Genomic DNA, 26,644 nt, shown 5'->3' on the forward strand with positions numbered 1-26,644 from the left:
CCTCAGACCCCCAAGTGAGTGGGAAACACAGTGCCTGTAGCGCAGCCCTCACACACCAAACCCCTCTGCACCAGGACCAGGCTCTCACCGAGCAGCAACACAGCACTGCAGCCCCCAACCCCCTTCCCACTCACGTCAGCAGCACCAAATCCAAAGAAATTGGTTCTCACAACCAGGAACCCCCTCCCAAACCCTGCCCAACCCAGCAGCTGGTGCAGATCCTACCTCAGCCTCGAGGGTGAAACCTCCATCCTGCTCGTAGGCTCACCCCCTACCAACCACCACAGGGGCTGCCCTGGCAGGGAGGGGCTTGTCTCTAGTCCTCAGGTAAGTAGTTGGTGGCAGCTGTCGGCCCCATTCCCAGCTGGTTAAGCACCCACAGCTGTGCCGTGCCCCGGGGGTTGGGTCCAGCCTGGCAGGGAGGAGTACCCGGACCTGCTGTTCGTCCTGGCCACAAGGCAGGGAGTTCATTAAACTGGTTGGGGTTTGCTGAATGGCTGCAGCGCCTCTGCCCTTTCGGGCAGCAGGAGTGTCCGGGAATGGAGATTAAAGCACTCCCATCATTAGTGCTCTCAGTGTTGGGCATTGTTCTCACATCGAGCTGAACATGCAGACACTGATCTGGGGGGTTCCGGGAGTAATAAAGGACCTGAGGCGATCCGAGGATTTTTTTTTTCCCTGTCTCCTTTAGGTGATCTCTGAACCCCAGTATTTTTAACCAGTAGAGGTGGCTGGACCCGCCGTGTCCCTGAGCCCAGCACAGTCCCGGCCTGGCTGGGTCGGTCCTTGGTCCCTGTCCATCCCGGGTGGCCGTGCCCCGACAGCCCCCAGGAGGTGGCAGCAGCTCCTCGTGCTCGTTTCCTGCGGTGGGAAATCAGCCCTCGGTCCCTTTCTGGAGGCTCCTCTCGGTGGGCAGCAGCAGGCACAGCCGGGGATGGCCGACGGGCAGCCCGAGGGCACAGCCAGTCCGGGTGCCCGGGCACACGGGGTGCAGCAGATCCTGCTGCTGCCGGACACGCCGTCGCTGTGTACCTCGGCAGGAGGAAGGCTCGGCTGACGGGCAGGGGGAGGTTTCTTTGCCCCGTGTCCCCGTGCCCTGTCCCTCTGATCACTCGTATGTGGCCCCAAGCCCTCCCACGGTCCAGTCCGGGCCACTCTCTGCGGCTGCCACGGCAGCAATTCCCTCATCCCTGTTCCCATCCATCCCAGAGCGTGGCTGCCAACACAGAGCTGAACAGAGCCAAATGCCAGTTTTGCATGAGTGAATTTACTTTAGAAATGGACAACTTCTGAGACACGGTGACTGGTCAGCACAGACACCACGGGATCCCCTCGTGTGACAGTGCCTGGGACGGGGCAGGGGAGCTGCTGGGGGGGCTCTTGTGGGGGTGGCTTTGCATCAGGCCCTTGGCACAGCTTCTTGGTCCCTTTTGTCCCAACCCCTCCCCGTGGGTGTGCTGCCCACACTGGCCTCCAAGGGCCGACTCAATCCTGCAGGATGCTGTTGCCCTGGCAGCTGCTGCCCTGTTGTTTCTGTGCCAGGGATACCCTGTGGCCACAGCCCCATCTCCAGGATGCTGCTCAGCCACAGATTTGTCAATCCCTGCCTGGAGACCACAACCTGGGACTGCCATTAGTCACTCCAGGATTATTGTAACCCCAGATCCTTGCTCTAAACACATGACAGTGGTGGGTTTCATTCAAATGGAGGGAGTGGGGTAGCACAGCGGGCACAGAGAGCAGTCCCTGAGAGCTATAGGGAGGTGCTTCATAATCCCAAGTGAGGTAGCTGTGTGACATGGTCCTGCTCCCCAGCAGGAGAGGACATGGTTGTGGGGGCTGTAGGAGCCAACACTGAAGGTAGATGCCCCTCAGGGCCTCTTGGCCCCTAGCCTGCCCTGCCAGGCACAGTTTTTAAGACAACCAAGTTCCTACTTGGTCATCAGAGCACCAGGATGAAAAACAAAGGCCAAGGGCCCAGAGAGCAAACGACAGGAGAGACTACTCTGGGCTGCACCCTGAGCAGATCTCAGGCACTCAGGATCTGGTTTCGTCCTTGTTTTCTCAAGTGCAAAGACCAGGCTCAGAGTTGCAAGAGCCAAACCAGAGTGGGAGGCAAGGCTGGTCTTACATTTTCACATCACTTCACCTACAGAACATCTGCGGACTCGCTGGGTACGTGGGTGAGAGGAATGTTGTGTTTGGGTTTGTCCTGCGGCGTGCTGGCAGGACAGAGCTGGGCACAGCCAGGCTCAGAGCAGGTCTTTCACCAGGGCTGATGGCAGGGCTTCCCCTGCCACGTTCACAGCGCCCAGGCCCGACCTCTTCCGTGTGACCAGCACCATCACCTGCACTGTCCTCTTCAGCCCCGGCTGGCAAGCAGCTCCATCGGCCAGGATGGCCAGGGGACCATGCAGGGGGGAGCTGCTGGGCACCTGGGGGGGGTTGTAGCACTTGGGGTAGTTGCTGAAACACTCAAAAGCGTCGTTGCAGTTTCTGCAAGCCCCGGCGTGGTCACTGACACCCGGGGACGGGAAGGGCTGGAGTGCTGTGCTCGGGCAGCCGCAGCAGAGCAGGGGGCGGAGGGCCTGGAGGAGCACCCTGTCCTTGGAGAGGAACTTGTGGAAGTTGGGCTTGAAGAGCAGGTACACCAGCGGGTTGTAGAGTGTCGAGGACTTGGCAAAGACGGCCGACAGCACGAAGGCCAGTGCTGGCACCTGGCTGGTGTCCCCGAGCAGTGCCCACAGGGCAACCACGGCATAGGGGGTCCAGGCAGCCAGAAACCCCAGGCACACGGCAATGCTCAGCTGGAAGAGAAGGAAATGGAGATGGTGGTGCCAGGAGCCTCCTGTGGCACACACGGGACACTGACACCCCTTCCAAAACTCAGCCATGTGCAGCTGGACCCCAAACAGTGCTCACATCCCCAGGGAAAGGACCTCTGCACCTGTCACCCTGGAGCACTGTGATGTCAGACATCAGGGCAGCAACTCAGCACACCCCATGCATAAACCTGCTCTCATTTCAGGCAACTCACACCCTGTCCCACCTGGGAAACTTGGGAATTGCCTCAGCCTTCCACAGGAGATGGGTACAAAGGACCCAGACACCTTGCTGGGACCAGGTCAGCATCGGACCCCAACAGCCTTTGGAAGCATTGAAAATCCCTCCAGCAATCTGTGTGCTGGCATGTGGGTTGACTGGGACGCCTGGAAATGGGCTGTGCTCAGCCCCCCTCCCCTGATCGGACATGGCTTGCCAGTCTTGCCAGGCTTGCAAGCTGTTTTCTTTCATGCTGTGTTTTTTTTTAAAGGGTATTCACTTTTTTTTTTTGACATATCCTTGGTAAATTATAGTATTAGCTTGTAGTCTGGGGAACAATGACTCATGCAAGCTCCTTTCTGATCTTTTCCAATGTAATTTAAAATGAAAACTCCTCCACCTGATGGCTTTGAACGAGAAATATGTTATTACCCACACTGACACAAACACCTGGAGAATTTATCAGGAACAGCAGACACGCGGCAGGAGGGGCCCTGCTGCATTCACCTGCCCACGGGGTGGGGGGGCTGGGGCACCCCGAGGCCCTGCAGCCCCCCGATCCCCCCTACCTTGAGGAGCAGGCTGTGCAGGCTGCGGGCTCTGCGCTGGGGGGACGTGTGCTGCTGGACGGCTCTCCGGGACACCCACACCGTCCACAGGATCAGCGAGTAGGAGGCGAGGATGAGGAGGCAGGGGAGGAGGTAGCAGAAGATGAAGAGGGCGAGGATGTAGAGCGTGGCCTCCCTGCTCGAGGTCTCCCAGGTGATGCAGCAGGCTGTCCCGTAGGGCTCGGGGCCGTAGCTGCCCCACTCGGCCAAGGGGGCCGTGGCGAAGGTCAGGGCGTAGGCCCACACACACAGCAGCAGCACCGCGGCGTGGCTCGGGGAGAACCTGTTCCCTGCGGCAGAGGGACTGGGGTGAGGGTGGCTTCTCATGGTGGAGAGAGGGGACTGCATCCCCGAGCCACCCACACCTGCAGGTGCTGGCACAAGGAGCCGAGACAAACGTCAGGGTTGGCCCCAGCCCAGCAGCGAGCGGCAGGATCGGCCACAGCCCCTTTGGCCTCCGGGGGGGTGATCTCGCTGGGAAGGGGCTGCATGTGACACGTGGGGACACACTGCACCCACAGCCCACGGGCAGCCAGCAGGGTGGCTGGGCAGCTGCCCCTGCCTGGGACATGGGGCAGGGGCAGGGCTGGACTGAAACTCTAGCAGAGGTGGGTTTTTTTAACTTTTTAACTTTTTAACTTTTGGTCCCCCCATCTCCCCCATCAAATCTCAAACTCTCTGATCTTCTAAAACTCACTATAAAGTGCTAAACCTTCAACCATACATAGAAGTAACATTTTTATTTGAAACTAAGCAACTAAAAGCACATTTTGATTATGCATTTCCTCACAGAAGGTGGGCTGGGCTGTAGATAAGCCCCCTGTGTCAGACTGCCCAGCACAGGCCAATGGAGAGCAGAAGCTGCTCAGGGAAAAGCCACCAGCACCTGGGCTACCTTTCAATAGCCAGCTTTCATCTTCATCTTTCCTCCCACCTTTTTAGTCACCTCCTGAGCTGCTGTGCTGGCACATAACCAAGGTGACCCTGCTCCAGCATCGCCCTTGAGGCACTGAAAGCTGCTGGGGACAAAGCATGCTGGTGGCTGGCAGTGGCCACTGGCTCAGGGCAGACTGGCAGTGAGTTGGGAGAGAGGGGAGAGGATGGACCCTGGGTGCTGGGCTGCAAATCAAACTATTACCTCTGATTTCCCATTTTATTTCTATTTTTGGTCTTTAATGCAAAGTGTATTCTGAAGATGCATGCTAGAAGGAGGATTAGCAGCTGAGCTGAGGAAATTAAGAACTCCAAATTAGAGGAGGAGCTGTGTAGGGAATGAGTAGAGAACACCCCTGGGCCCCCTTGCTTCCTCAGGTGCTCTCTGCAGTGCAAACATTCACCTTAGCTCTGTGGAGGACATCCAGGTGGAAACAGGGCTACAGACAGGAGCTACAACACTGCAAACCCAGCCCTCCTGTATTAATTATTTCACTGAATTATATACATTTGGCTTATGGCTCTCTCACCGGGGACTGGGGAAGGCAGCTCTTGTTGCTCTGCCAGAGTTTGTGGCTTCCCAGATGTAGAGTCTGCTCTGGTCTAAGTTCAAGTCTGTGAACGATTGTTCAAAAATCTGCAACCTGCTCTAGTACAGCTGTGTGGATGTGGCACCTGAAAGCATGGGTTAGTGATGCACTTGGCACTGCTGGACTAACAGCTGGACTCTGTGATCTTAAAGACTTTTTCCAATCTAAACTTGTTTCTGTGATTCTAAGACTCAGTGCACTGACTGGAAATGGGTTGCCTCCAGGCAAAACTTTTCCAGAAGTGGATCTGACTCACTGCAAAAAAAAAGAAAGGGGGCTCTGTTGACAGAGAGGGGTGTAGGCATGGATCAGGTAACGCGTCCCAGCACTTACCATATGCTGGGTAACAGACCTTGAGGCAGCAAACCGTGCTGAGCACCGTCAGGCTGGCGAGGCTGCACAGCCCGAACAGGACCCCGCAGAAGGCATAGAGGGTGCAAACCGCCCGGTCAAACAGCCACCTGCGAGGAGAGCTGCAAGTGAACACATCCCTCCCCCTGCCCAGGGCAGCTGGATGACAGCCCTGCCACAGGAGTCATCTCCATGGTCCCTGCTCCGCAGGGAGGCTGGGAATTTCCCAGCTGCTGGTCCCACACCAGCAGCAAAGCTGGGCACGTGTGGGGTGGCTCCAATGGGCTGCACAGGTACCAGCACCTGACCGAGAAAACATGGGCGTGATCTCGCTGCTAATTTGTTCTCTGAGCACCCCAGTGACAAGGACAGATGGAGCCACAGGTGCAGGAGCTGCCCTGCTCCATGCTGGCACACACCACTGCAGTGCTTGTGCCACGTGGTGCCAGCTCGGAGATCAACCCCCCCCTTTTACAGCAGGTCTGTGTGAGGAACCAGAGGGACAGGGAGCAGCAAAGCACCCGCAGTGGGGTGGATGTCTGGGAGCTTACACAGTGCCCCAGTGCCACCAGGCTGAGGCCTGGGCCCCCCTGCACCCCCTATAAGGGATCTCCCCACTTCCAGACAAGGTTTTCAAACTGCCCCCTGCCACTTCCATGAGGTACCTGTGTGCAAAGAAGGAGGAGGTGGCCAAGGGGAAGAGTGTCACCGTCATGCTCAGGTCACTGATGGCCAGGTTGACGATGAAGAACTCAGCAGGTTTCAGCAAGGACCTCTTCTGATAGGCCACCAGCAGCAGGAGTGAGTTCCCAGAGAAGGACATGATGCCTGTGGAGAAGGCAGAGGAAGTGCTGTGTGTAACAGAGCCAGGAAGGGAACAAGGAGCATCTTGAGATGTTTGGAAGCAAATACCAGAGAAGTTTTATGGAGCCTGGAAAGGGCTCCAGGTTTCCCTCTCTGGACCCTGGGCTGAACAGGGGAGCCCATGGGACCCGCAGAGCTCTGTGAGCACATCTGGAGCTGCTTTACATTGGATCTGATCCCTTCCCCTTCCTGAGATCCTACAGAGGTGTTTGGTAGGAGGGCAGTGATGGGATGAGACTGCAATGGGTTCCGGGTGCAGGATCTGGCCAAAGTCACTTCTTCCAGCTGGAAGGAGCAAGGGGGACACTTCCTTCCAGCTAGATAAATAACAGGGGCTTTGTGCAATTGTCCTCTGATGTGAGGCCAAGGAGCTGGGCCCCTTCCCCTTCGTAATTTCTTCCTGGCAGTGTCACTCCTGTGACTCTGTGCTGTCCAATATCATGGTAACAAAACAAACAAGAAGAAAGGAACTATGAAGATCAAGGAAAATCCAGACTAAACAAAAGAAGGCTCTCTGTTTGCTATTAGTGTATTTAAATCAACAGTGGTGATTAAAGTTTTATAACAAGGGCTTTCTCTTTTTTATTATGTAATTGTGCTTTCATGGAAAAGAGGTTTCCGTGTCCTCAGAAGGGGAATCTTTGCTGCTCTTTAGGCAGGTTGGGCAGGATAAGAGTTTCTCCCTAATGGATTAGGCTGTAAATTAAATCCCATGGTAAGAACCAGCTTCCAAAGCTGCTGAATGGCCAACAATAAAGTTCCCCTCAGGAACAGGATTCTCACATGGGACCTGGCCAAATAAAAAGCTTTGGAGGCTTTGGACTTGCTGGAGGGCAGAATGCTGAGATGTTTGTCCTTCTTCCCAGCCTCACAAGGCATTTTTCCCACAGAGTGAGTCTCACATCTGTGGTAAGCACATTTTATCAGCTGTAGGTGCCTGCAGGACTGCTGTCAGTCCAGTGGTGTGAACCCTTTGGGTTCCCCGTCCTCACAGATGTAAAAACCTCTTCTAGCATTTGGGAGACAACTCGCTCAGGGCTCAGAAGACTTGGGAGGCTTTTCTTTGTCCATCATTCTGGCCCACACCAACCAGGTCTGGGCCACCTCAGAGCGAGGCCCAGCCCCTCAGTTTTGCCTGCTGGCTTTTCAGTGCCACTAACTCCAAATCACAGAACCTTCACCAGCAGCTTCTGCTGAGAGCAAGGGCCAGCTCGAGGTCCAAATCCCCTTCAACAAACATGAAGCTGTTGATGCCAACAGAGTCCCTGCCCATCTCACATTGGGTGGCTGTGATAGGAGTTACAGCCCATTCCTCAAAAGTTATTCTTCAACTTTCCAAATATTTGAAACCATAGCAGGCACTTGCAGTTCCCCTGAGAGGGGAATGCAGTCACCAAGCTTTGGCCAGATCATCATTTTGAGTAATGTGGGAAGGGTCAGCTTAATTATTCTGCTAACGACTGGACACTTCTGGAAGCATCAGCGGCTGAAAAGGCCTGGACGTCTCTGGAAGGCAGGCAGGCAGCACCTGGGCTGCCTGCAGCAGGGACACAGGGATAACAGGCCTTTCCTTACCAAAGACTAAATAGAGTGTGCCAAAAATCAGGTCTTCTCTCTCCGATAAGGTGGAGGTGAACACCGAGATGTTGGACACATTTCCCATCTGCAAAGCAAGATACACATACAGGTGAGAGTGAATTCTGGCAAATGAAGGCGTGCCCAGCTCCCTTGGTTTCTGGGAGGACAGCTCTTGGTCAGCTGTGTGGAACCCCAGCCCCAGCTAACCCTGCCTGTGGCACCAACCCTCTGGAAAGGGAAGGAGGGAGGAGGTTTTGCTACTTACTCATCAGCTTCTAAGTTTCTCTTCAAAATTCTTTGAGAAAGTGACTCTTTCTTTCCCCTCAACAACAGATAAAAACGGTGCAGAGTTCCCACAGGCACATTTTGGATGTGTGCACTGAGATACCAGCCTGTGCCTCTGGGATAAACACACACACATTTGGGCAGCTATAGCTCTGTCTGGGGGACTGAGCCACTTGTTGCTCTGCCCATCTCTGTTGCAAGACTGCAAGGAAGGGATCTGCAGGTCCTGGTGATGAGAGCCCTGCAATGGTGCAAGTTGGGTGAGACCCAACTGAGGGGTCAGAGGGTTGCAGAGATGTCCCAGACTCCAGGGAGGCCCCCAAAGAGCCACTCACCCTGGAAGCAAGGTTGGTGCAGAGGAGAGTGAGTCCAGTAGGAGAAGAGGAGGTGGAGGGGCTGGAGGTTGCACACCCCAAGTATGATGGGGGCAGGAGGACATAGTCCCAGTGGTGAAAGGGGGCTCCTGGGTTCATCTCTTCCACAGAGCATCCTGGATGCTCAGTGCTTCACAGCCCAGCAGAAATAACCTCCTTTCCTCTCCTATGCTGTTCAGAGGGCAGAGATTTTCCACATGCAGGGACAGGTGATTTATATCTCCCTGTACAGACCAAGTGACTCTGGCCATGAGGACAACGTCCTTCATTAACCTAATCGGAAACAACCTTCATTTAGGGCTGGGCAAATCACTCCTGAAATTCTCATAATGCACAGTTCTCCCCTAGGCCATATTTCATCTTCCTCAAGAGTCCTTAGAAGCAGATGAGCTGAACACAGCACATGCACACAATCTCTCTGAGAGGCTTTAGCAAAAGCATCCGTTATAAACATGGAGCCAGGGAGAAAGGAGGGACTGTGGTCACACAGCTGCACTGGGGACGAGACAGGGCAAGGCCCACCACGAACAGTCTGGAAGGAATTGTTCCTGCTCCTCAGCATGCAGGCACACATGCAAAAAGGAAGAGAACTGGCCAAGCTAGTAGGTCTTTATTTCCTTCAGATCTCTGGCAGGTCTCCATCCTGCAATACGTCAGGGGAGCTGCAAGTGTCCTGTGAGATCAAGCTGGTAAAAAAGGACAATAATCTGAAGGAGAGGAACTTCTATTTCTGACATTACTTGGGATAGGCCTTATTTTTATGATTGTGCTTGAGCTACTTGTAAAGCACACATCACTCCCTGTAAGACAGAACTGATAAAAATGCACCTCTTGCACTGATCAATGTGCTGATGTCACTGACACACAGACAATAAATCAGTTTTATAGAAACATGGAGAGCTATCACTTTTGTGCCCGAAAGTAAATCATAAACTGGATCCTGTAAACTTGCCTGTGCAGCAGACAGGCAAGTGAAGCTGGGATCAGTACAGAAATTAGTGAAAAATCTCAGATTTTCCCCTGCTGCTTTCACTGAGGGCTTGTAAAATCTTCATCCCCCCCAAAAAAAAAAAATTAGGAGGTGGTGTACTTGTCTGAGCTCCTTTGTAGGGGGGAGTGCTGGGACCTCTTCTCACCTGGCCCCAGGAGGTGCTTACATGGTCTTCTTCCTTGTGGAAGCAAGACAGTGAGTAGTCTGCTTCCCTGGCAATTCACAAACCTGTTCTGGTTCTTCTTGTCCGCTGAAAACCTGCCCAAAGGTTCCCCTCCCACCAAGGTTCTCCCTCAGGTGAGCATGTGATGGGGGAAGCTTGCACAGGCCTCCCTCTCTGCTGTCCACTTTAGTGGATGGAGTGATAAGCTGCAGAAACATCAGTGCAGGTATTAAACACATTCACAATAATTTCTGACAGAAACAGCTACAGGAGTTTTCTTCCAACTCAGGAACATTTCAAACACATGACTGTGCTCAATGAAGACTGGATCTGTGGCTCCTCAGGGAGGGATTCAGCCGAGACTGTCTCCTCAGGGTAGCCAGCCAGCACAGCACAGCCCTTCAACATCAAACTGCTCAGCCACGTAGTCTCTGGGCATACAGAGCTGCTGCTGAATTTGATTTAAGCTCCATTGCTCAGACTCTGTTCTGAGAAGAGACAGACTGTGAAAGCTGCTTTCCCCTCAATTTAATCAGACTTCAAAATGAGATGAAGTTTTCCAAGTAGCTGCTGCCACAGGTACATTACCAGGAAACCCTTGTATTCTGCATCCCAGCCCTTATTCTTGTGTTCACAGGAAGAATCAAACCTAAACCTTGACTGACATCCCACGTCTATGTCTGGCACCTGGGAGGGCACTGGCATGGCTGGGCTGTCCTGGACACTCTGTCTACGTGAAAGATCATAGATTTTATTTCACGTGATTGTCGAGTTTGACCATTTCCCCTTCAGACTGGGACAGTTGCTTTTCTTCAGCCAACATGCCACAAAGCCATGTCTGCCTTGGAGAGGAGGAGGAGATCTGATGAGCCTGGAAACTCCACTGACCTCCAGACTCCTTCAATAGTAAAGAGCAGGAATCGATTTCTGCAGTTCCCAGCACAGGGGAAGCTCAGACATTGCTGCCAGCCTAGCAAATAGTGCAGGGCTTAAAATGTCACAGAAGAGCAAAAGAGCACAAACGAGAACTGCTCAGGATCTGAAGGACAGGTAGCCCTCAGACCCCTACCCAAAATCACGGAGTTCTCCTCTGCCAGGGCTGCCCATCCCCACCGACTACAGACAGTAAAATCTGCTTTTTGCTTCAGTTCCCTACCCGGGACTCTTGCAAGCTCCTTTGCGGGGGTGCAACCCCACTCACACCCCGAGCGTGTCTCACTCACACGCACCGTGCCCGTGGTGGCCCCGGCGGGGAGCAGCGCTCGCACCCCGGGCTGCCACTGCCGGGCCCTTGTGCCCGGGACACCCCCTGCCCACGCTGTGCCCCAGCACCCCCGGGAGTGTCCCCGCAGCCCCGGCTCATCCCCGGCCCGCGGGGCCGGGCTCCCCGCCCTGCTGCAGCCGGGGACACCCGGGGCACCCGCGGGAACGAGTCCTCCCCTCGCCCAGGGGTGCTCGGGGCACCGCGTCCCCCCGGGGCAGCGGCTCCCCCGCGGCCGGGTCCCCCTCACCTCTCCTGGAGGAGCCCCCGGCGCCGCCCGCTCCGCTCCCCGCCGACGGGAACTTACCGGGACGGCGCGGGATCCGCCACAGCGCTCAGCACCGCCGGGACGGACAGCTCCGCGCTCCGTCCCTCCCGCACCGCTCTCTGTCCCTCCCGCACCGCTCTCTGTCCCTCCCGCACCGCGCTCTGTCCCTCCCGCACCGCGCTCTGTCCCTCCCGCACCGCGCTCTGTCCCTCCCGCCCTGCCCGCGATGCTGGGGAGACTGAGGGGTACCGTCCCCGCATCCGAGACGGCCCCCGCGCTGCAGCTCAGCCCGGGCACACCCTTCCCCCGCACCCCCTCCCACCAGCGCCCAGCCCAGCCCAGCCCACTCCCCTCGCACTCACCGGCCTCGGAGCCGCGACTTTCCCAGCAAGAGAAACTGAGGCACGAGGAGCGTCGTTTAAAGCAGCGCTCCACGGCCTCAGCACCTCCAGGCTCGCTTTTCCCTCCCCGTGGCTGCCCCCTCTCCTCCCCCCGAGGGAGGCGGGCCGGTAACTCACTCACCTGTCCTTGCAGACCTGCCGGGACACGGGGCAGGAGCCCACGGTGCCCTGTGTGGTGCTCCAAGGACATGCTCGGAGTGAGAGGGGGCACAAGGAGAGGGGGATCACTGCACTGAGCCTGTTGCCGTTGGAGCTGGGTATTGCTTTCCACCCAAAGCATTTTACCTGTCTCTGCTTGGCAAAGCACAAGCCACAACCATCACTTGAATGAGCATTTTGTCAATTCTCTCCACACCAGGAGCTTTCCCCTGGTTGCCAGTTAGAAATGGGAATAGCATCAAAATCTTCATATTCATTTTTAGAGCTCCAAATACTGTCAGCTTGGATTCAGGTGCTTAAACTTACTTCAGAAAGGAACCCCAACCCTGGAGAAATGCACAGCAATAGCCTTAGGTCCTCTGTGTGCTTTGGAAAGAGTCTCCCTGAGAATCATTTATGGACTCACCAGCTATGTAAATAGATACATACTGAGATTATTATAAACTGAAAGTTAGTTGTTGTTTGTGTTCCAGAAATACAAAAGGCCCCAGCCAAGTTTGAGGCCCTGTTGTACAGCCCCCCCACATGGCCAGAGTTAACCCAAAAAGCCCAACATCCATCAGGGATGTGCCCATTTTCCTTCTTTCACCTGGAATGGACCTGAGGGACAACATTCATGACACCCCAAGGAACAGAGAGTCCTTAGTAGCACCACAAGCTCAAAGAGCAGCAGCAGCACTTTCCACTCCACACTGTGCTGCCAACAGTTACTAAACTTTGTGGGCATGTTTGCACAATTGCATTATTTCTTTAGCATAGTTTCCTCTGGAAACTCACCTCCCTGTCAGTCTGTCTTTCCTCAGCAACACTGCTCCTCCCCAACAGCATTTCATTTGTCAGCCAATCTCATCCAGGTTTGGAAGAGGGACTGAAGTCTTTGAGATAAACCAAGTTCCTACTTGGTTTGTGCAGTGAGGCAAGACTCAAAGGAGCTGGCTGAGAAGGTGAGAAAGCTCAGTGGAGATGCCACAGAGGAGGCACAGACCTGGGTTTGCTGCCTCCCTTCTTGTCTGCAAGAGATTTCTCAGAAGAGATGGAGGTGATGGGACAGAAAACCAAACCTGTTCCGAGGAACCTGGCAAGTCATGTTATAGCCAAAAGGCAACCCAGCTCACCTCCTAAGGCCTTCAGCCAGCTCTGCACACAGTGACAAAGCCCCAGAGAACTGCCTGGCTGTGCAGCTGCACCAATGGCACCTTATATTCAGTGCTGGATGCTCAGGCTTTCCCTCCCAGGGCAGGTGGCTGTTTCCTCCACACGCTGCCAGCTCTCCTGCTCCCCAGCTGCTCCATGAGGATGTGGGTATCACTTTAGCACCAGGTGAAGAAGGGGCAGTGCAGCCCAGCTGCTCCCTGTCAGAGGTGCTTTAGAGTGTCCTTGCCCACCCTGAGCTTAGCATTTCTGAACTCCAGATGGTGGGAAGTAACCTGAAACTCATACCCCTCTGCCTTTGAGAAACCACCAGCTCAGCACCAGACACAGGACCCTTTCCTGGGACCACACCACTAAAATGCTGGCAGCACATCTCTGGCAGCGTCAGAGATAAGGAGGAGATGAGACTTTGAGAACCACTATTCTGGCTGAGTTTAGATCTCCTGCCCTGTGGTTCTGCCCCTGTGCTGGAAGGCACTGGCTGCAAGAATTTTTAAGTGCCCCAGTGCAGTCAGTAAGTAACTCCAATAACTGTGCACCCAACTCATATGTGCAAATACCACCACCTTTTCCACACAAAAGGGGCACTGACACAAAAGTGCTGCTTGTGGAGATGTGTGTTTGCAGTTCATTTCAGTGTGTAATAACTGCACATGGAAAGCAGACACACAGTGATGCCTCTGTCCTGTGTATCCCCCCCCCAGCCCCAACACTGTCCCTGCAGTGATGTCTGCTGAGAACTCTCCCCTCACTGCAGCATGTGCTCAGGGACAGTGAGCAGGGAAAGCTGGTGGTAGGACAATCTCTGGCCAATTTTGTACACTGCTGGTGAAATGAAAAGCACTCCTGGGGTACCAAAGGGACATAGCAAAGCATCTGTTTCTGAGATAGCAAACTAGCAAATCAGATCTGTAAGAACTTAACTTAGATACTCATAAGACAAGCAAATATCAACTGGGGATAGAGAATATCCTGGAAAAACACTGGGAGTTCCCCAATACCAGAAGACTGGAATTATTCAAAAGGGGGAAAAAATAAAAGGAAGAAATAAGCAATAAGCAGATTGGTGTGGTGGAGAGTTAATTCCCATGCTCACTGTGCTGTGGAACAGGTGTCTGAGAGACCATCAAGCTACAGCAGCATTAGAAGAAAATTCAAGCATAATATATAAGATATTCTAATTGCTACATCTAATTATGAGGAAGAGTAAATCACCATGAAAAAATTATCTGTCAAACAGAGTATAAACATGTAATTGACAATCACACTGAGAGCTGTCATCCATTTTCAGAGGCTGCTGCTGCAGATACAAAGGCAGTACTTGTATCCATGAAGTAGAATAGTTCTGGACTTATTGTGAAGTCCTATTAACCTGATAAATCTTTTAATATTTACATAAACTTCATCCAAAAATTAAAACTCTGCCAAGCATATTTTCCAAAACTGAAGACAGGCATGAGTCTGCATTATCCAACTGGATTCACTAAGGCAGCTGGACAGATGTTTATAGCAGTGCTTTGTGAAATGTCTGTTACTAATCTAACTAAAAAAAAAAATCTTTAATTAGCCATTAATTTCCTCAATAACACAAAAGTCTAGCCTGAGAGTTCTCCAGCTTTCAGCATTAGGACTCTCAGTTTCCTTGGTTGCCTCTGCTTGCCTCAGTTTCCCTCATAGGAGAAAGCAGATCACAGGGATGTTACGAGGCACAACTTAAATTTCCAAAATGTGTTGACATCACTAGGTAGAGATCTGTTCTGAATGCTTCATTTTTATCTATCATAGTCTAAACAGAAAATCAGTCAGCAACACGCAAGTGAAAACTGAACCATTAGAAGAGTTTGCAAGAGAAGAGATGTTCAGCTTTTTCATTAAGGAGCAGTGACAGACACAGATTGGGAACATGTTCCATGGCAGGAACATGGAGCCCAGCTGCAGCCTGAAGGACCACAGTCGTTTGTATGCAAATGACAGAGCTGAAACATGGATCAGTGACAGCACAGGTGTGCAGAGATTTGGAAGCACATTGCTCAATCTCCTACAGAGAGGATGGGAATACTTTTCTCTCTTGCACCCCTGGTTTGTTCCTGATGCATAAAGCAACACGGACTGCAAATTGCTCTCGTCAATAATCAAGCCAGGAGAGGCAAAAATAAAGTGGCAGCGAGCAAGGTGCCAGGGCTCAAGTGGCAAAACAGTTCTGAGGATATTGTGCTCAAAAGACATGCTATCAAAACTATTCATGAAAGAGAAAGGCTTTAATAACCACTTTGTGCTGGTCAGGGAGGATGGAGACTCTGGGGACAGCCTTGTCCTTCATGGTATTTCAGAGCTGTGTCCTTACCATCATCTCCCAGGCAGGTGAGCAGCAGGGTAAGGGAATGGAGAGGAGGAATTAGAGCTGTTATGCACCACAGTCACTCACCTGGGAAGCAGGAGGCTCGGGGAGCAGCATGAGGAGCCAGAGAAAGTGCCCTGGCAGGCCATGTCAGCAGGAGATGGAAATTCAAGCTCCTGTGCAAAAGGGGACAGTCATGAGTCTGAGAGTGACTACAAATAGCCCAGCCCCATGAAAGCATCCCATCATCAGGCTGGGTGGTCACAGGAACATGAGCCAGCTCTGCTGCCTGAGCCAAGGCTGCTGTGCCCAGCATTGTCCAGGAGCTGAAAGGAGCCTCAGCCTTCAGCCAAATGAGACATTAGCCCGTGGATGTATTCACACTGAGCACAGAGACAACTGGGAGGAAGCAATCTTAATACTCGCCTGGGTTAATGACTCAGAGACCAGTCCACACAGCTGTGTCTGGCACTGAGGATATCTGCAGGAGCAGAAGGCTCAGTGCCAGATGCAAACACTATCTCCACCCTGCAGGCCAGTGTTAGTGGCCAGAGAGAGTGGAGATCCCTAAGAAACAGCTCTATTTTAAACATGGTGAGCAACAACGAAATTGCCACATGTGGGGTAGAAAGGCCCGATGTGCAGGAGGGAGTGCTCACCCACCTGGCCAGTCACAAACACAGCACAGCACTGCCCAGAGTCAAACCAAAGGGTGGATCTTGCACCACATCCTCGCTAGGGATTCACTTCTGCTCGTTTGATGTTCTCCCTGCATGGCCACCAGCACAACTACAGCCCAAACCTGCTGGAACTAATGGAGAGGCTCTGGGTGGGATCCTTAGGACTCATTCCTTTGTCAGCACTTTGCATGTGCAGAGAAGGCCACGTGAGACCAAATAAACCATCCTAAACAATCATTCACCTACTCACAGACTGTTCCTGTGGTGCAACTGAAGTGAATTTCTGTACTGACCAAACACAAAAGTGTGGAACTGAAGAGAGGGCTTTGGATGCTGCTCAAGTGGCTGGTTTACGCCCCTTACAGAGAGGTCCAGATGGAATAAACAAAGCAGATACTTTGTAAGTCACAGCCCAGCTCCACTGCCGTGCATGAGCAGGGTGTCTTAGTGAAGCCTTATTGTCCCCACTTGGCAGAAAACTTGTGAAGACCAGTTTGAGAGGTCTCCAAGTCAGCCCAGCTGCAACTAAAGCACTGCATAGTACCACTCTTGGCTTCCACTCAGGCCACAAGAGCATTTAATTTTAGAGAGCAAACAGACAGCATAGACTAAAAGCACTGATTTCAATTGCATTCATAAAGCAGACAGCATCCCAAGCTTCAGAACAAACAGATCTCAACACAATCGGTGAGGTCACAAATGTTTCCCTAAAAGCATGCTCCTAATATTTGGCCTCAGTAGCAACAGATTGAAAGATGTGCTTGGTCAGATTTATAAACACACAGACATACAAAGAAAAAAATCACCATAAATAGGCACAGAAGAAAATTCTGAAACAAAATTGCCTGAATGTAGAGTGAGGTTCTCTGTAAAGCCTCATCCCCCCTCTCTCACTAACCTCTGGAGCAGGGATGTACCAAAGCAGTCACAGTATATCACACTAATGAAATTAATCTGGAAAGCATCACTTCCAGTTCTGTTGTGCTCATTTTCACAAATCATGTCATCTCACTGGGCCCCTGTCTCTCACCTGCAAACAGCATTAGTGTATTTGTCTTGCACGCAGCGTGGTATGAGGTTCTGCTCATTACCTGTCTGTGCACGGCTCTGAAATCTGCATACAACAAGTTCTTCAGCATGCCAGTCACATTTTCTCCTTTGGTATATCTCCCAGGCACATTTTGTACCCACTAATCCTACCCATCAGTCTGTTGTGCCTGTCAAGTGACTCACAGATGTCTGTGCCCATCGCTTCCTGCATCTGACCTTAAAGGGAGGGGAGAAACCCCACCACATTTGTCTGACAAGATTTAGCCCCACTAGCTGATTTTTATCAACTCACATTTCTCCCACTGCTTTATGTTCTCTTCTGATTTTATCATCACCAGATTCTCACCTAGCCCAGCTGAGGTCACACGCACTGGCGCATAATTTCCTGAGCACTCCTGTGCTGAAGAGGCGGCTCAGCATCTTTGCAAATGGGTCAGGGATGGATCTGAAGGGTAATATTTAGTGAGAAGCAACGCTAGGTGATGGCATTCATGTAAGGCAGATCTAAGCTACAAGCTACACATGCTGTTGCCCAACTTCCTACCATCTGTACACCAAACTTTCAGCTTTATGTTCAATAGACATTAATCCCATGCTTGTATACTTAGGTGGAGGCATGAGGTAACACATATGTTGCTCTTGAGATGCATTTCCCCCCCCTCACAATTTGTGCCTGTGACTGTAATGGAAATATATATTAAAATGTATGTTTCTGTTCTTGTATTTGGCTTTTCAGTGCCACCCACAATTCCCATTGCCTGCATATTCTGGCTTCCCACATCCCACTTGTCCACTGTGCTTTGAATGCTGCCTGTTTACCTAAAGTCCAGCTGGCCAGAGTTTAACCCTTAACTTTCAGGATCCTCTCCCAGGCTCTCTCTCCAAGTCAGCCCTGCTCAGCTCCACAGCCTGACAGGACACTGCAAAGTATCCTTGGGAGCCCTGTGGGGGCTGGATCCCACCCAGGGTCAGCACACTGGGAGGAAACAGCAGCCACTCAGCAAACAGGGTGCTCCCTTTTCACCCTCCCCTGCCATGAAGAGCATCTCACCTCCTGCCATGGTTTCACAGCAAAATTCAGGGAAGAGACTGAAGCAGATGGAAGCAGGGAAACGTGGAATAATAAGCTCATGGTCCTCAAGCAGGCTCTGATGCTGAGAGCCAGGCCTTGTGGTGGAAGCCTGGCTAAAAACCTGGAAAGCAGAGGGCATAAACCCCAAATAGAAGCAGGTTACACTCAGAGCACCTGAGAACCACCCACAGAGACTGCAGTTATCCCAGCCACAGTGGGATACCTGCCTTTAAACATCACCACAGAAAACTCCTCCTGCTCATGGCTCTCCCACAGCCATGATAAGGGCTGGGTGGTGTGAACACTGCAAAGGGTCCATGTGCTTCCTGAAGTTATCTCAGAGGGAACAGATGTGCTGAGATCAAAGAGCACTTTAGTTCAGCCAGTTGTAGCCAAACATAGCACAGCCTTCGACTGTGGTGTCTCCTTTATGCCTGCTTTTCCCAACAAAACCAAAAAGAATGGCTCACCTTCAGGCTCCCATCATACACTGGACACATTAGACCAATAAATATAATTTTCTGCAAAAATCTCTGCAAGTGAACAAGCAGATCCATTAACATCCACCCCAGCTCACATGTGCACTGCAAAGTGGAACCAGTTCACCCAGCACTGGCAGACCAACACACGCCTCACACTCTGGAGTGAATTCCTTTAATTTTTGGTCTATTCTTTTCCAATGTTCAAAGTCTACTTTGAAAACAGGCAGTATATTATCAAGTTATTTTATTTCAGGAAAACACATTGCAGACTAATTTCCATTAAAATGCATCAATTTAAATAGATCTTTAGCTGGACTTTCAAATTGTTCCTAATTAATATTCCCTTTTAAATCTATCAACTTTCTTTGCTGCCACATTTTCTGCACTAGACTATAAAAATAGTATTTCAAAGAAAAGTCACTTTTATATGTAGTAATCAGACACCACTTCATTATCAGGCTCAATTTTTAAGTCAATTTTTCCTCCTCCTCTCTGAAGGACTGTCAGGTCAATAACTTTCTCCCCTTATCTTCCTACTCATTCCACTCCTTGGCACGGGTGTAATTTCTTTCCTACATTTCTTTACTCGTGGCTTGACAGTTTTTAATGAGCCTTCCCCACCTGTGGCTTTGTCCCCTCAGTTCCTCTCCCTGTTGCACAGATCAGGTTTAACCACACTGCAATCAGTGGTCCTGCCCAGCCTAAACCAGCACAAAGATTATGGTACCAGCCTTTGTTTTTTGGTATAAAACTGTGTCAGTCGTGGTCTAAAGACACTGCCCTGGGACTGGTGCATAACCAGCTTGGGGTCTCAATCAGATTTCTAGCTGAACGTTTTCCCTAACCAGAAACCCACTTACAAACCCCTTTGCTGGCAACAGGAGAGCTCTTGACCAAAAACAGCTGGAAATTGGGCTCCCCTTTGCAAAGGTGCTCCTGGGGCAAAGCTGTTGGGTGTCCTGGTGTCAGTGCTTGGGGAAAACTGTTCAGCTACAGCCCCTGGGGAGGAAGGGGAGATCTGAACACCCCTGCAGATGAGTTGGTGCTTTTCACAAGCACCACGTTCCAGGGAGTACAAATGGAGAATCTGGGACACGACTTTCAGTTTGACAGGGAAGATGCCTGCTGACAATGAATGAACCTTCTTCAGGTTTTGTTGGGGAAAAAAAAGACAAATACTAAGTGCCAGGGAAACAAAAATACCCCATCACTTCATTCTATCCTGTCACTCTGAACAAAGCAGTGCTTGTTTTTAGGGCTCCTTCTCACATGGCCATACAAATTCTGAACAGAAACCCACAGTGCCGAGCACTGACACAAAAATCACAGCCCACAGCCATTATCTAGTCATATGGAAAATATCTGACTGAGGAAACAGTGTCCTTCACTGGAGAGCCTGAGTGATAAGCTGCAGGCAGAAAAAGCAGAATCAAATCAGTGTCGAATCCACATTCACTCCAAAGACATGTGAGCATCCTACTTGTGCTCAGTAAAAGTCATTTTGCCAACAGGCTCTGAGCCTGTTGAAAAGCAGGAAGTACAATGAAAGGAAAAAGAGGATTTTTAAGTCAAACACTGAAACATAGCAGAAAATGCCCGCAACAGGCCCTGAGATACAGACTCAGGAACAGCCAAGAGGCAAAAATACAGTGATTTTACCTTGTACCACAGCAGGAACATTTGGGTTTGATGGTTCCTAGCAAGCAGAGTTCTTGGTGGCAAAGCACTGTACGTTTTGCACTTCTGCAGCTATGTGATGCTTTCTAGGGTCTCTCAACTTTCTTTCCCCCAAATCATGTTTATAGATCTCACAGTGCTTCAACATATCCCAAAAATTATTTTACAGAAAACATGTTGTTTTCTTCCTCAGCTTTTCATTGTACTGCAGCTAAGCCCAAGTAGGATGATGGCTACACACCATGTCTTCACGTCTCAACTCCCTGCAGAGCAAGACCAGACAGACACCAGGTCCCAAAGGTATCTAGACCATTGCAACATTTAACAGGCCATATTTTAAGCTGTGAGCACTGAACCAGGGAGAAAGAATTTAACTCCAGCTGCAGGCAGATCTGCACTGAAGACAAATTTGTGCCAAAAGTTTTCAGTGTGAGTTACCAGCATCTGAATACTGCACCTTTCTCTGTTGTGAAAGGAAGCTCTTGGACATAAGCATCATTTTATTAAGCAGCACATAATGCTCACTGTAGTATATACAGCAGCACAGTTATCATGCTCTATTTCACAGCATTAAAAATGAACTATTCTCCAAGCAGGAGAAATCTTCATATCAAAGATTCAAGCACCACAGGCTTTGGTGCTGTCAGAAGAGATTATTTTAATTTTTGATATGCCTCTAAATAGTCCAAGACTTTACAAGTCACAGTGGAAAGTGAATCAGACTTTGATTCCTGAAAGAGGCAGAAGTCACTAGAAGAGTCCAAGTGAAGGGTGTTTTTGAAAGACTAGACATGGCAACTCTTCCCAGAGCCTGGCAGTGATGTGTGGAGTGGAGAACACATTTCAAATGACTCAGTGCTTCTCCACCTGAATACTGAAATGCAGGAGTAAGAAAGGGAAAGAAAAGGATCCCTGAGACTGACCTTTCAAGTCTGAGCTCTGAAGACGCAAGGTTCTCCCTGGTGGTATGAGGGCCACACACAGACCAAACACCTCCTTATACCCTCAAGTACTCACCCTTCTAAATCTTTTTCCTGTTACTGATTTACATGAAGAGGTTTTATGTTCTCAAGGTGAAATTCTCCACTGGAGATCTAGGAGTGGGAGACAGAGTCTAGCAGCATCCTCTGCTCAGCTAACACCTCCCCAGTTCTGTCCTGGAGCAGCCACAGGACACCCAAACCCCTGCAGACACAGTATCTGCCCGGGCAGACACTGAACAAAACACGCCCTTAAACGAGCTACAAAGTCCCCTTAGATCCTTATCAACGCAAGACCCAAACTGCCAGATCATCTGCATGGAAGCACCCTCTGTAAAAATCTGCTTAGCAGAAAACAGCATTCCTGTAACATGATGCTGTTCTGCCACTGGGTTTCACCTTATTCCTTACATCGAATATCTACCCTTCTTACCTTTACCTATGGCCTTGCTCACCCCCCCCCCCCGTGTTTGTTGCAGCAGCTGTACATGAATCTCCTCTCAAAAGCTGGCCAAGCACATCTTACCCCCACCCAGGACAGTCTCACTGTGCTCTGTCCTCCAGCACAAACCAGCTGGGCACAGGCAGTGACCAGCCCCAGAGTGCCATCTATGGCTATTTCACAGGACTTCACAGCACAGCAGCAAACACACAGGCACGCTCATCTCCCCTCCTGGCATTAGGAATATCCCTCAGAAAAGGTTCTGTCATTAAGGTCTGAAGAACAAGAGAATTTAGTCACAGCAGCAGATGCAACAGTAGCTGCCCTAAGAGGGCTTTTACTTCTCCTGGACCGAGAGGCAGAGCGTGGGGAATTAAGCCCCTCTCCCCCACTCTCCCCAAAAAAGGAGAAGCAGAACATATGCACGCAGCCCACTGATTTCTGCTGAGGTGGCCCAAAGCCAGCGTATAAACCAGGCTGGGTACCTGTGAAATGAGGCTGGAGCACGTTAGCATTTTTAGAGTCAGAAACCGAGTATAAAGCAAAAAGAGATGGAAATGGCATTCTCCCCTCAATGCACATCCCAGGACCAATAAATGAGCCACCTCCACCAGGGAAACCGGCCACCCAAGGGAAACCATGTTCCTGGGGAGGTGTTTCACAGCGGTGCTGAGCTGACCCCTCTGGACAGAAAGGTTTATGGGGCCAACTCTGGCCCTGCAGCTGAGGAAAGAGGTTTGGAGCAGGTGATGTGGCAGGTGCTATCCTTGTCTGCTTCTGCCACTGAGTCAGCCTGTGCAAGCTGCAGCCAGTAAATCCATACAGCCCCCACCTCCATGAGATCACCTGGGCACTGGTACAGCCAGTAAATCCATACAGCCCCCTCCTCCGTGGGCACATCTGGGAACTGCTGCTGCCAGGCACGGAGAGAGCTGTCAGTGGCACTCAGCTGATCCTCTCGGCCACCCCTTCGGGGTCACAGCACAACCCTCTCCATGAGAGGAATTACAGGAATTACAACTTGGCTGTACAGGAGAACATCTCCAAACCACCCGGCCAAACAGACCCCATCACTCCAGAGCAGGACAAGCCCACCTACATGCCCCAACCAATCCAGCACAGCACTGTCAGGTGTCTGCTGGTTTCTACTGGCAGGAGCTGCATTCAGCATTCCCACCCAGCCATGCTCCCCCCAGGAACACAGAGGGTCTCTCTGCCAGGACCCAGGTCTTCAGGAGATCCTCTGACCCGGTGCTAACATGGGTATCTAACAGGTTCTTCTGCACCCTTCAAGGGGCCACACAGATCCTTGTTCTCCATCAGTGAGCTCCTCCCAGCTGCCACGGCCCCACTGGGACCACACACACCCCCACAGCTCTCAGGGGCACGAGGGACACGGGAGAGGAGGAAGCCTCTCCTCCCCACCACAGACTGCCCTGTGGGAAGGTTCACCATGAACATACTGGTTAGCATAAGTGCACTGAGACATGTAAACAGGCTGTTCCTTTTCAGACTTGCTGGATGACAGCACCTATTTTCATTGACAGTTCATTTCTTAGTGTTTGGGGCTTACATGTGTGCAATGATGGAGAGTCATGCAGAGCTCTCTGCTTTGGCAGAGACAGCTCACCAGAACTGGCCGTGCTTTAAGAAGGGGGTCTGTGAAGACTTCAGGTAAGGCAGTTAAATTGGAGCACATTGCACACAAAGCTACAGAGCAGATTTTACTTACTTTGGGAGAAAGCAACATTTTTCACTAAGGAGTTGATGAGCAGTTGTGGGTTGATTTTTTTTTTCTTTTTTTAAAGCAGGTTGATGATGAAAAATCTCAGAACAGTATGACTATCATGAGAATGATTTCTAAAGCAGGAAGCATGACAGTCCCACACCCACAACAGCAGAAGCAGCTGCCACACACAAGTTGTCAGCCACACGCTGCAGGTCTGGTCCTGCACTACTTAAAGCTATTGGAGCTCTGACACTCTCTTCAATGCAGAAAACTGCACAATGCAGAATTAACTCAAAGCCTAGATAAGACAGAAAAAACAAATTAGTGGTATTACCCAAGTCAGAAAGTATTTCACATGCTTATCTCAAAGTAGGAACTCCTATGATAAAGCCCAGTCTGAGCAGAAGCAACAGAACTACCACCACCACTCACACTCAGGATCTGCAGCACTCAGAAAAGAACCTACCAATGAGAAATATCAGTAATTAAAACAATCTCTAACCTCATGTGAAGTTCTCTGCAATATGACTTCAGTGCCTCCCAGACTCTGAAAGCTAAAAGAAGATTTCTCCTTGAGGCTAAGGAAAAAAAAATAATCAGAGCAGGTTGTTTCATTTTTATCTGGAACATTTCCACCTGCCCACCTCTTTTCTGCACAAAGCCTTTCCAAGTTCAGTGCAAGTCCATGCCTGGCTTTAAGTACAGGTGACACAGGAAGCTGCTGAGTGTCAAGATGATTTTCATGGCCCCTTTGCTCTGCTACAGCAGCAGAAAGCCAGGGCTTTCTCCAGTTGCCAGCTGGAAGGGAATGGGGAGCAGGGGTGGCTGGCTGCAGCTGTGGCCCAGCAGTAACTAAAGCCTCTGACCCTGCTGTTCCTCAGGGTAAGGGAACAGCAACTCCAGCTCTCCAGAGGCATCTAAGGCAGCACGGCCCAGATGGGAGAAACATCCTGCCTGCCTTTGAAAAACCCTGGAGCGACTCTGCCTTACCAAATGGCAGGAACCAACTGGCTGTCCCTTTGGGGACTCCTAAGGAAGGCAGGCTCTTCCTTTTGCAGAGGTCAGAGCACTGAAGCAGCTGGTTCCAAAAAGGCAGCAACCCATCGCAGAGCCAGAGCTCCCATAGCCTGTCCCACATTGTGAAAGCAGTAAAAGCAGTGCAGGAGGGGGAAAATAAAGAATGATATGGATTGGTCCACTTTGGGCAGTGCTATGTGCCATTAATCCCTGGTTACAGGTCAATCATCCCCACAGCTCTGCAAGGACAGCCTGGGATCAGAATTGCCTTTCCTGATTCTGGCACAGGGCTGGCTGCCCACAGCTGCCCACCAGCACCTCATCTGCCTTATCCAGGGATCTACACTCCCATCTGATCCAAGGAACAAACATGATCCACAAACTGATCCACACAGAACAAACCACGCTGGGATCTCCTCAGTGCTGAGCTCTGGTGCCGTGAGGACCAGCCCTGCTTCACACACAGGAGCACACTGAAATCTGCACAGAAAGCCTGTCAAACTGAGCAGCTGCTCCCTGGCTCTCCTACACCTCTCCTCAGATGGAGGAGCTTCAATTATGTGGCATGTCTGCAGGATTTGGGAGGTAAAAGAGCTGCTGCCACATCACATGCTTTAACCCTTTGCCTTCCTCCAGGCACTGTGGAAGATGTGCTGCACTGTGTTCATTTTCACGTGGTGGCTCAGTGCACAAGGCTGCCCTCAGAGTCTGGTTTTCACAGCAGGGGTGTAGGAGTACAAAACCACAAACCTACTTAGTTACTGATTCCCTGCCCCTACATTTTCAGACTGGCAAGACAAGTTACAGAAAGCCTTCTCTAGGGGAATACATCAACTGTAGAAAAGTACTTAAAAGTAACTGCAACGTTCAATTTTACTTAATGTTACACAAGAGCTCTAAGACATTTACATACTTACAATCTTAGATAAACACAACTACATTCCATGATGTTCAGGAGGAATCATGGAACACCCCTCACAAATAACAGACAGAGACATTTGCAGCCCAACTCGGTTGCTGCTTAGATACTTAGATATTATGCTAAAAGGCCTAATTCACCCTCACTGATTAAGAGAAGCAACTAAATGAGAGCCGAACTAGGTTCATCAACATGTACCTTAACTTGCAGTCACCTCCTGCTTTTCTCAGTCACTCTGGCAGCATTTATCACCATGCTCAGATTAGCTCCCGTTTCAACAAATACTGCAAAGGTGAATCTTTTTCCCTAAAGAGGGTCTACAGCATAATTAGCACTAAACACGTAATTAGTACTAAACGCTTGTAATCCACAGCCATCTTCCAGAAAAAACAACTTCAAGGAGCTGTCGGTTCAAACCACCAAATCTAAACTACTTAACAGTGTATGGAACCTTTAAGCTTCTGTTGAGAGCAAAAGAGGCAGAAAACAAGTTTATAGATCTGTAATCAGAAACGTCAGACAGCAGGGCAGCACCAAGGCTTGTTTTATATGCACCAGAAACACGTCAGCAGGAGAAGCGTCACAGCATGAGGGAAGGTTTCCTGCAAGAATATTTTAGTTACCTTGAGCCTGATTTTTATAATCCTCCCTGGTACTTCCAGTAATCTCGGCAGATCTGAGTAGAGGACTTGTAGAAAAGGCACTTCAGGCATTTCAGCATTCACCTGACATGCTTTAACACAAGGAACAAACGAAAAGAACGATCTAGTTTGGAACTTGAGAAATTATCCTGCTCTGGAGCTAGCAGGATGCAAAAGGAGCCAGGTGGCCTAATTCAAGTGCCAAAATGTACCTCAGTGGTATCACACATCTTCTGGGAGATGCAGCTTCCATCAGGAAGCTAGTTAGATAAGTGTCATGGAGAGCCAAGGCTGGGAATCCATGGAGGTTAGCTCCACATGGCACACAGAGCCTGCTCCCACCCCACCTCAGTCTGCTGCAGACTGCTGACATCCCAGCTCACATGCTCCATGGAACGCTCTGAGTCATGCTGCTAAGGCTGGAAAATAAATGGGTTTTAAAAAGCTCTGTGTTCTGCAAGCAGCACACTCAGTCTGGGGAGGCTGAGGCCCACGATACAGACATTGTTGCCCGTTTGCCCAAGACCCCCTTTGTGCACCAACTCATCATGGCTGCATGCAAACACAGTGGTGAACAGACAGCTACATGCACTCGAC

The 26,644-nt window shown here is 50.9% G+C and overlaps 1 protein-coding gene across 1 annotated transcript; it reads right to left on the reverse strand.

The window, feature by feature from the left end:
• Window positions 1–1,286: 1,286 nt before the first annotated feature.
• Window positions 1,287–11,912, reverse strand: LOC127477815 (opsin-5-like). Its single transcript, XM_051802799.1, has 6 exons — window positions 11,831–11,912; window positions 7,964–8,051; window positions 6,190–6,352; window positions 5,507–5,634; window positions 3,612–3,940; window positions 1,287–2,807 (listed from the first exon to the last, which is right to left on the reverse strand). The coding sequence occupies exons 1-6, from the start codon at window positions 11,897–11,899 to the stop codon at window positions 2,253–2,255; spliced, it is 1,332 nt and encodes a 443-aa protein (XP_051658759.1). The 5' UTR covers window positions 11,900–11,912; the 3' UTR covers window positions 1,287–2,252.
• Between the last annotated feature and the right edge of the window lie 14,732 nt (window positions 11,913–26,644).

The sequence above is a fragment of the Manacus candei genome, unplaced genomic scaffold (assembly GCF_025592945.1).
Source record: "Manacus candei isolate 608988 ecotype Guabito, Panama unplaced genomic scaffold, ASM2559294v1 h1tg000057l, whole genome shotgun sequence".
Classification (NCBI taxonomy): domain Eukaryota; kingdom Metazoa; phylum Chordata; class Aves; order Passeriformes; family Pipridae; genus Manacus; species Manacus candei.

Excerpts from the sequence above, each read along its gene's own strand:
- LOC127477815 (XM_051802799.1), bottom strand. The coding sequence starts at position 11,899 with ATGTCCTTGGAGCACCACACAGGGCACCGTGGGCTCCTGCCCCGTGTC. Across the intron at positions 8,052-11,830 it reads CGGCAGGTCTGCAAGGACAG|ATGGGAAATGTGTCCAACAT; the intron begins GTGAGTGAGTTA and ends CTTGCTTTGCAG. Across the intron at positions 2,808-3,611 it reads TGCACAGCCTGCTCCTCAAG|CTGAGCATTGCCGTGTGCCT; the intron begins GTAGGGGGGATC and ends CTTCTCTTCCAG.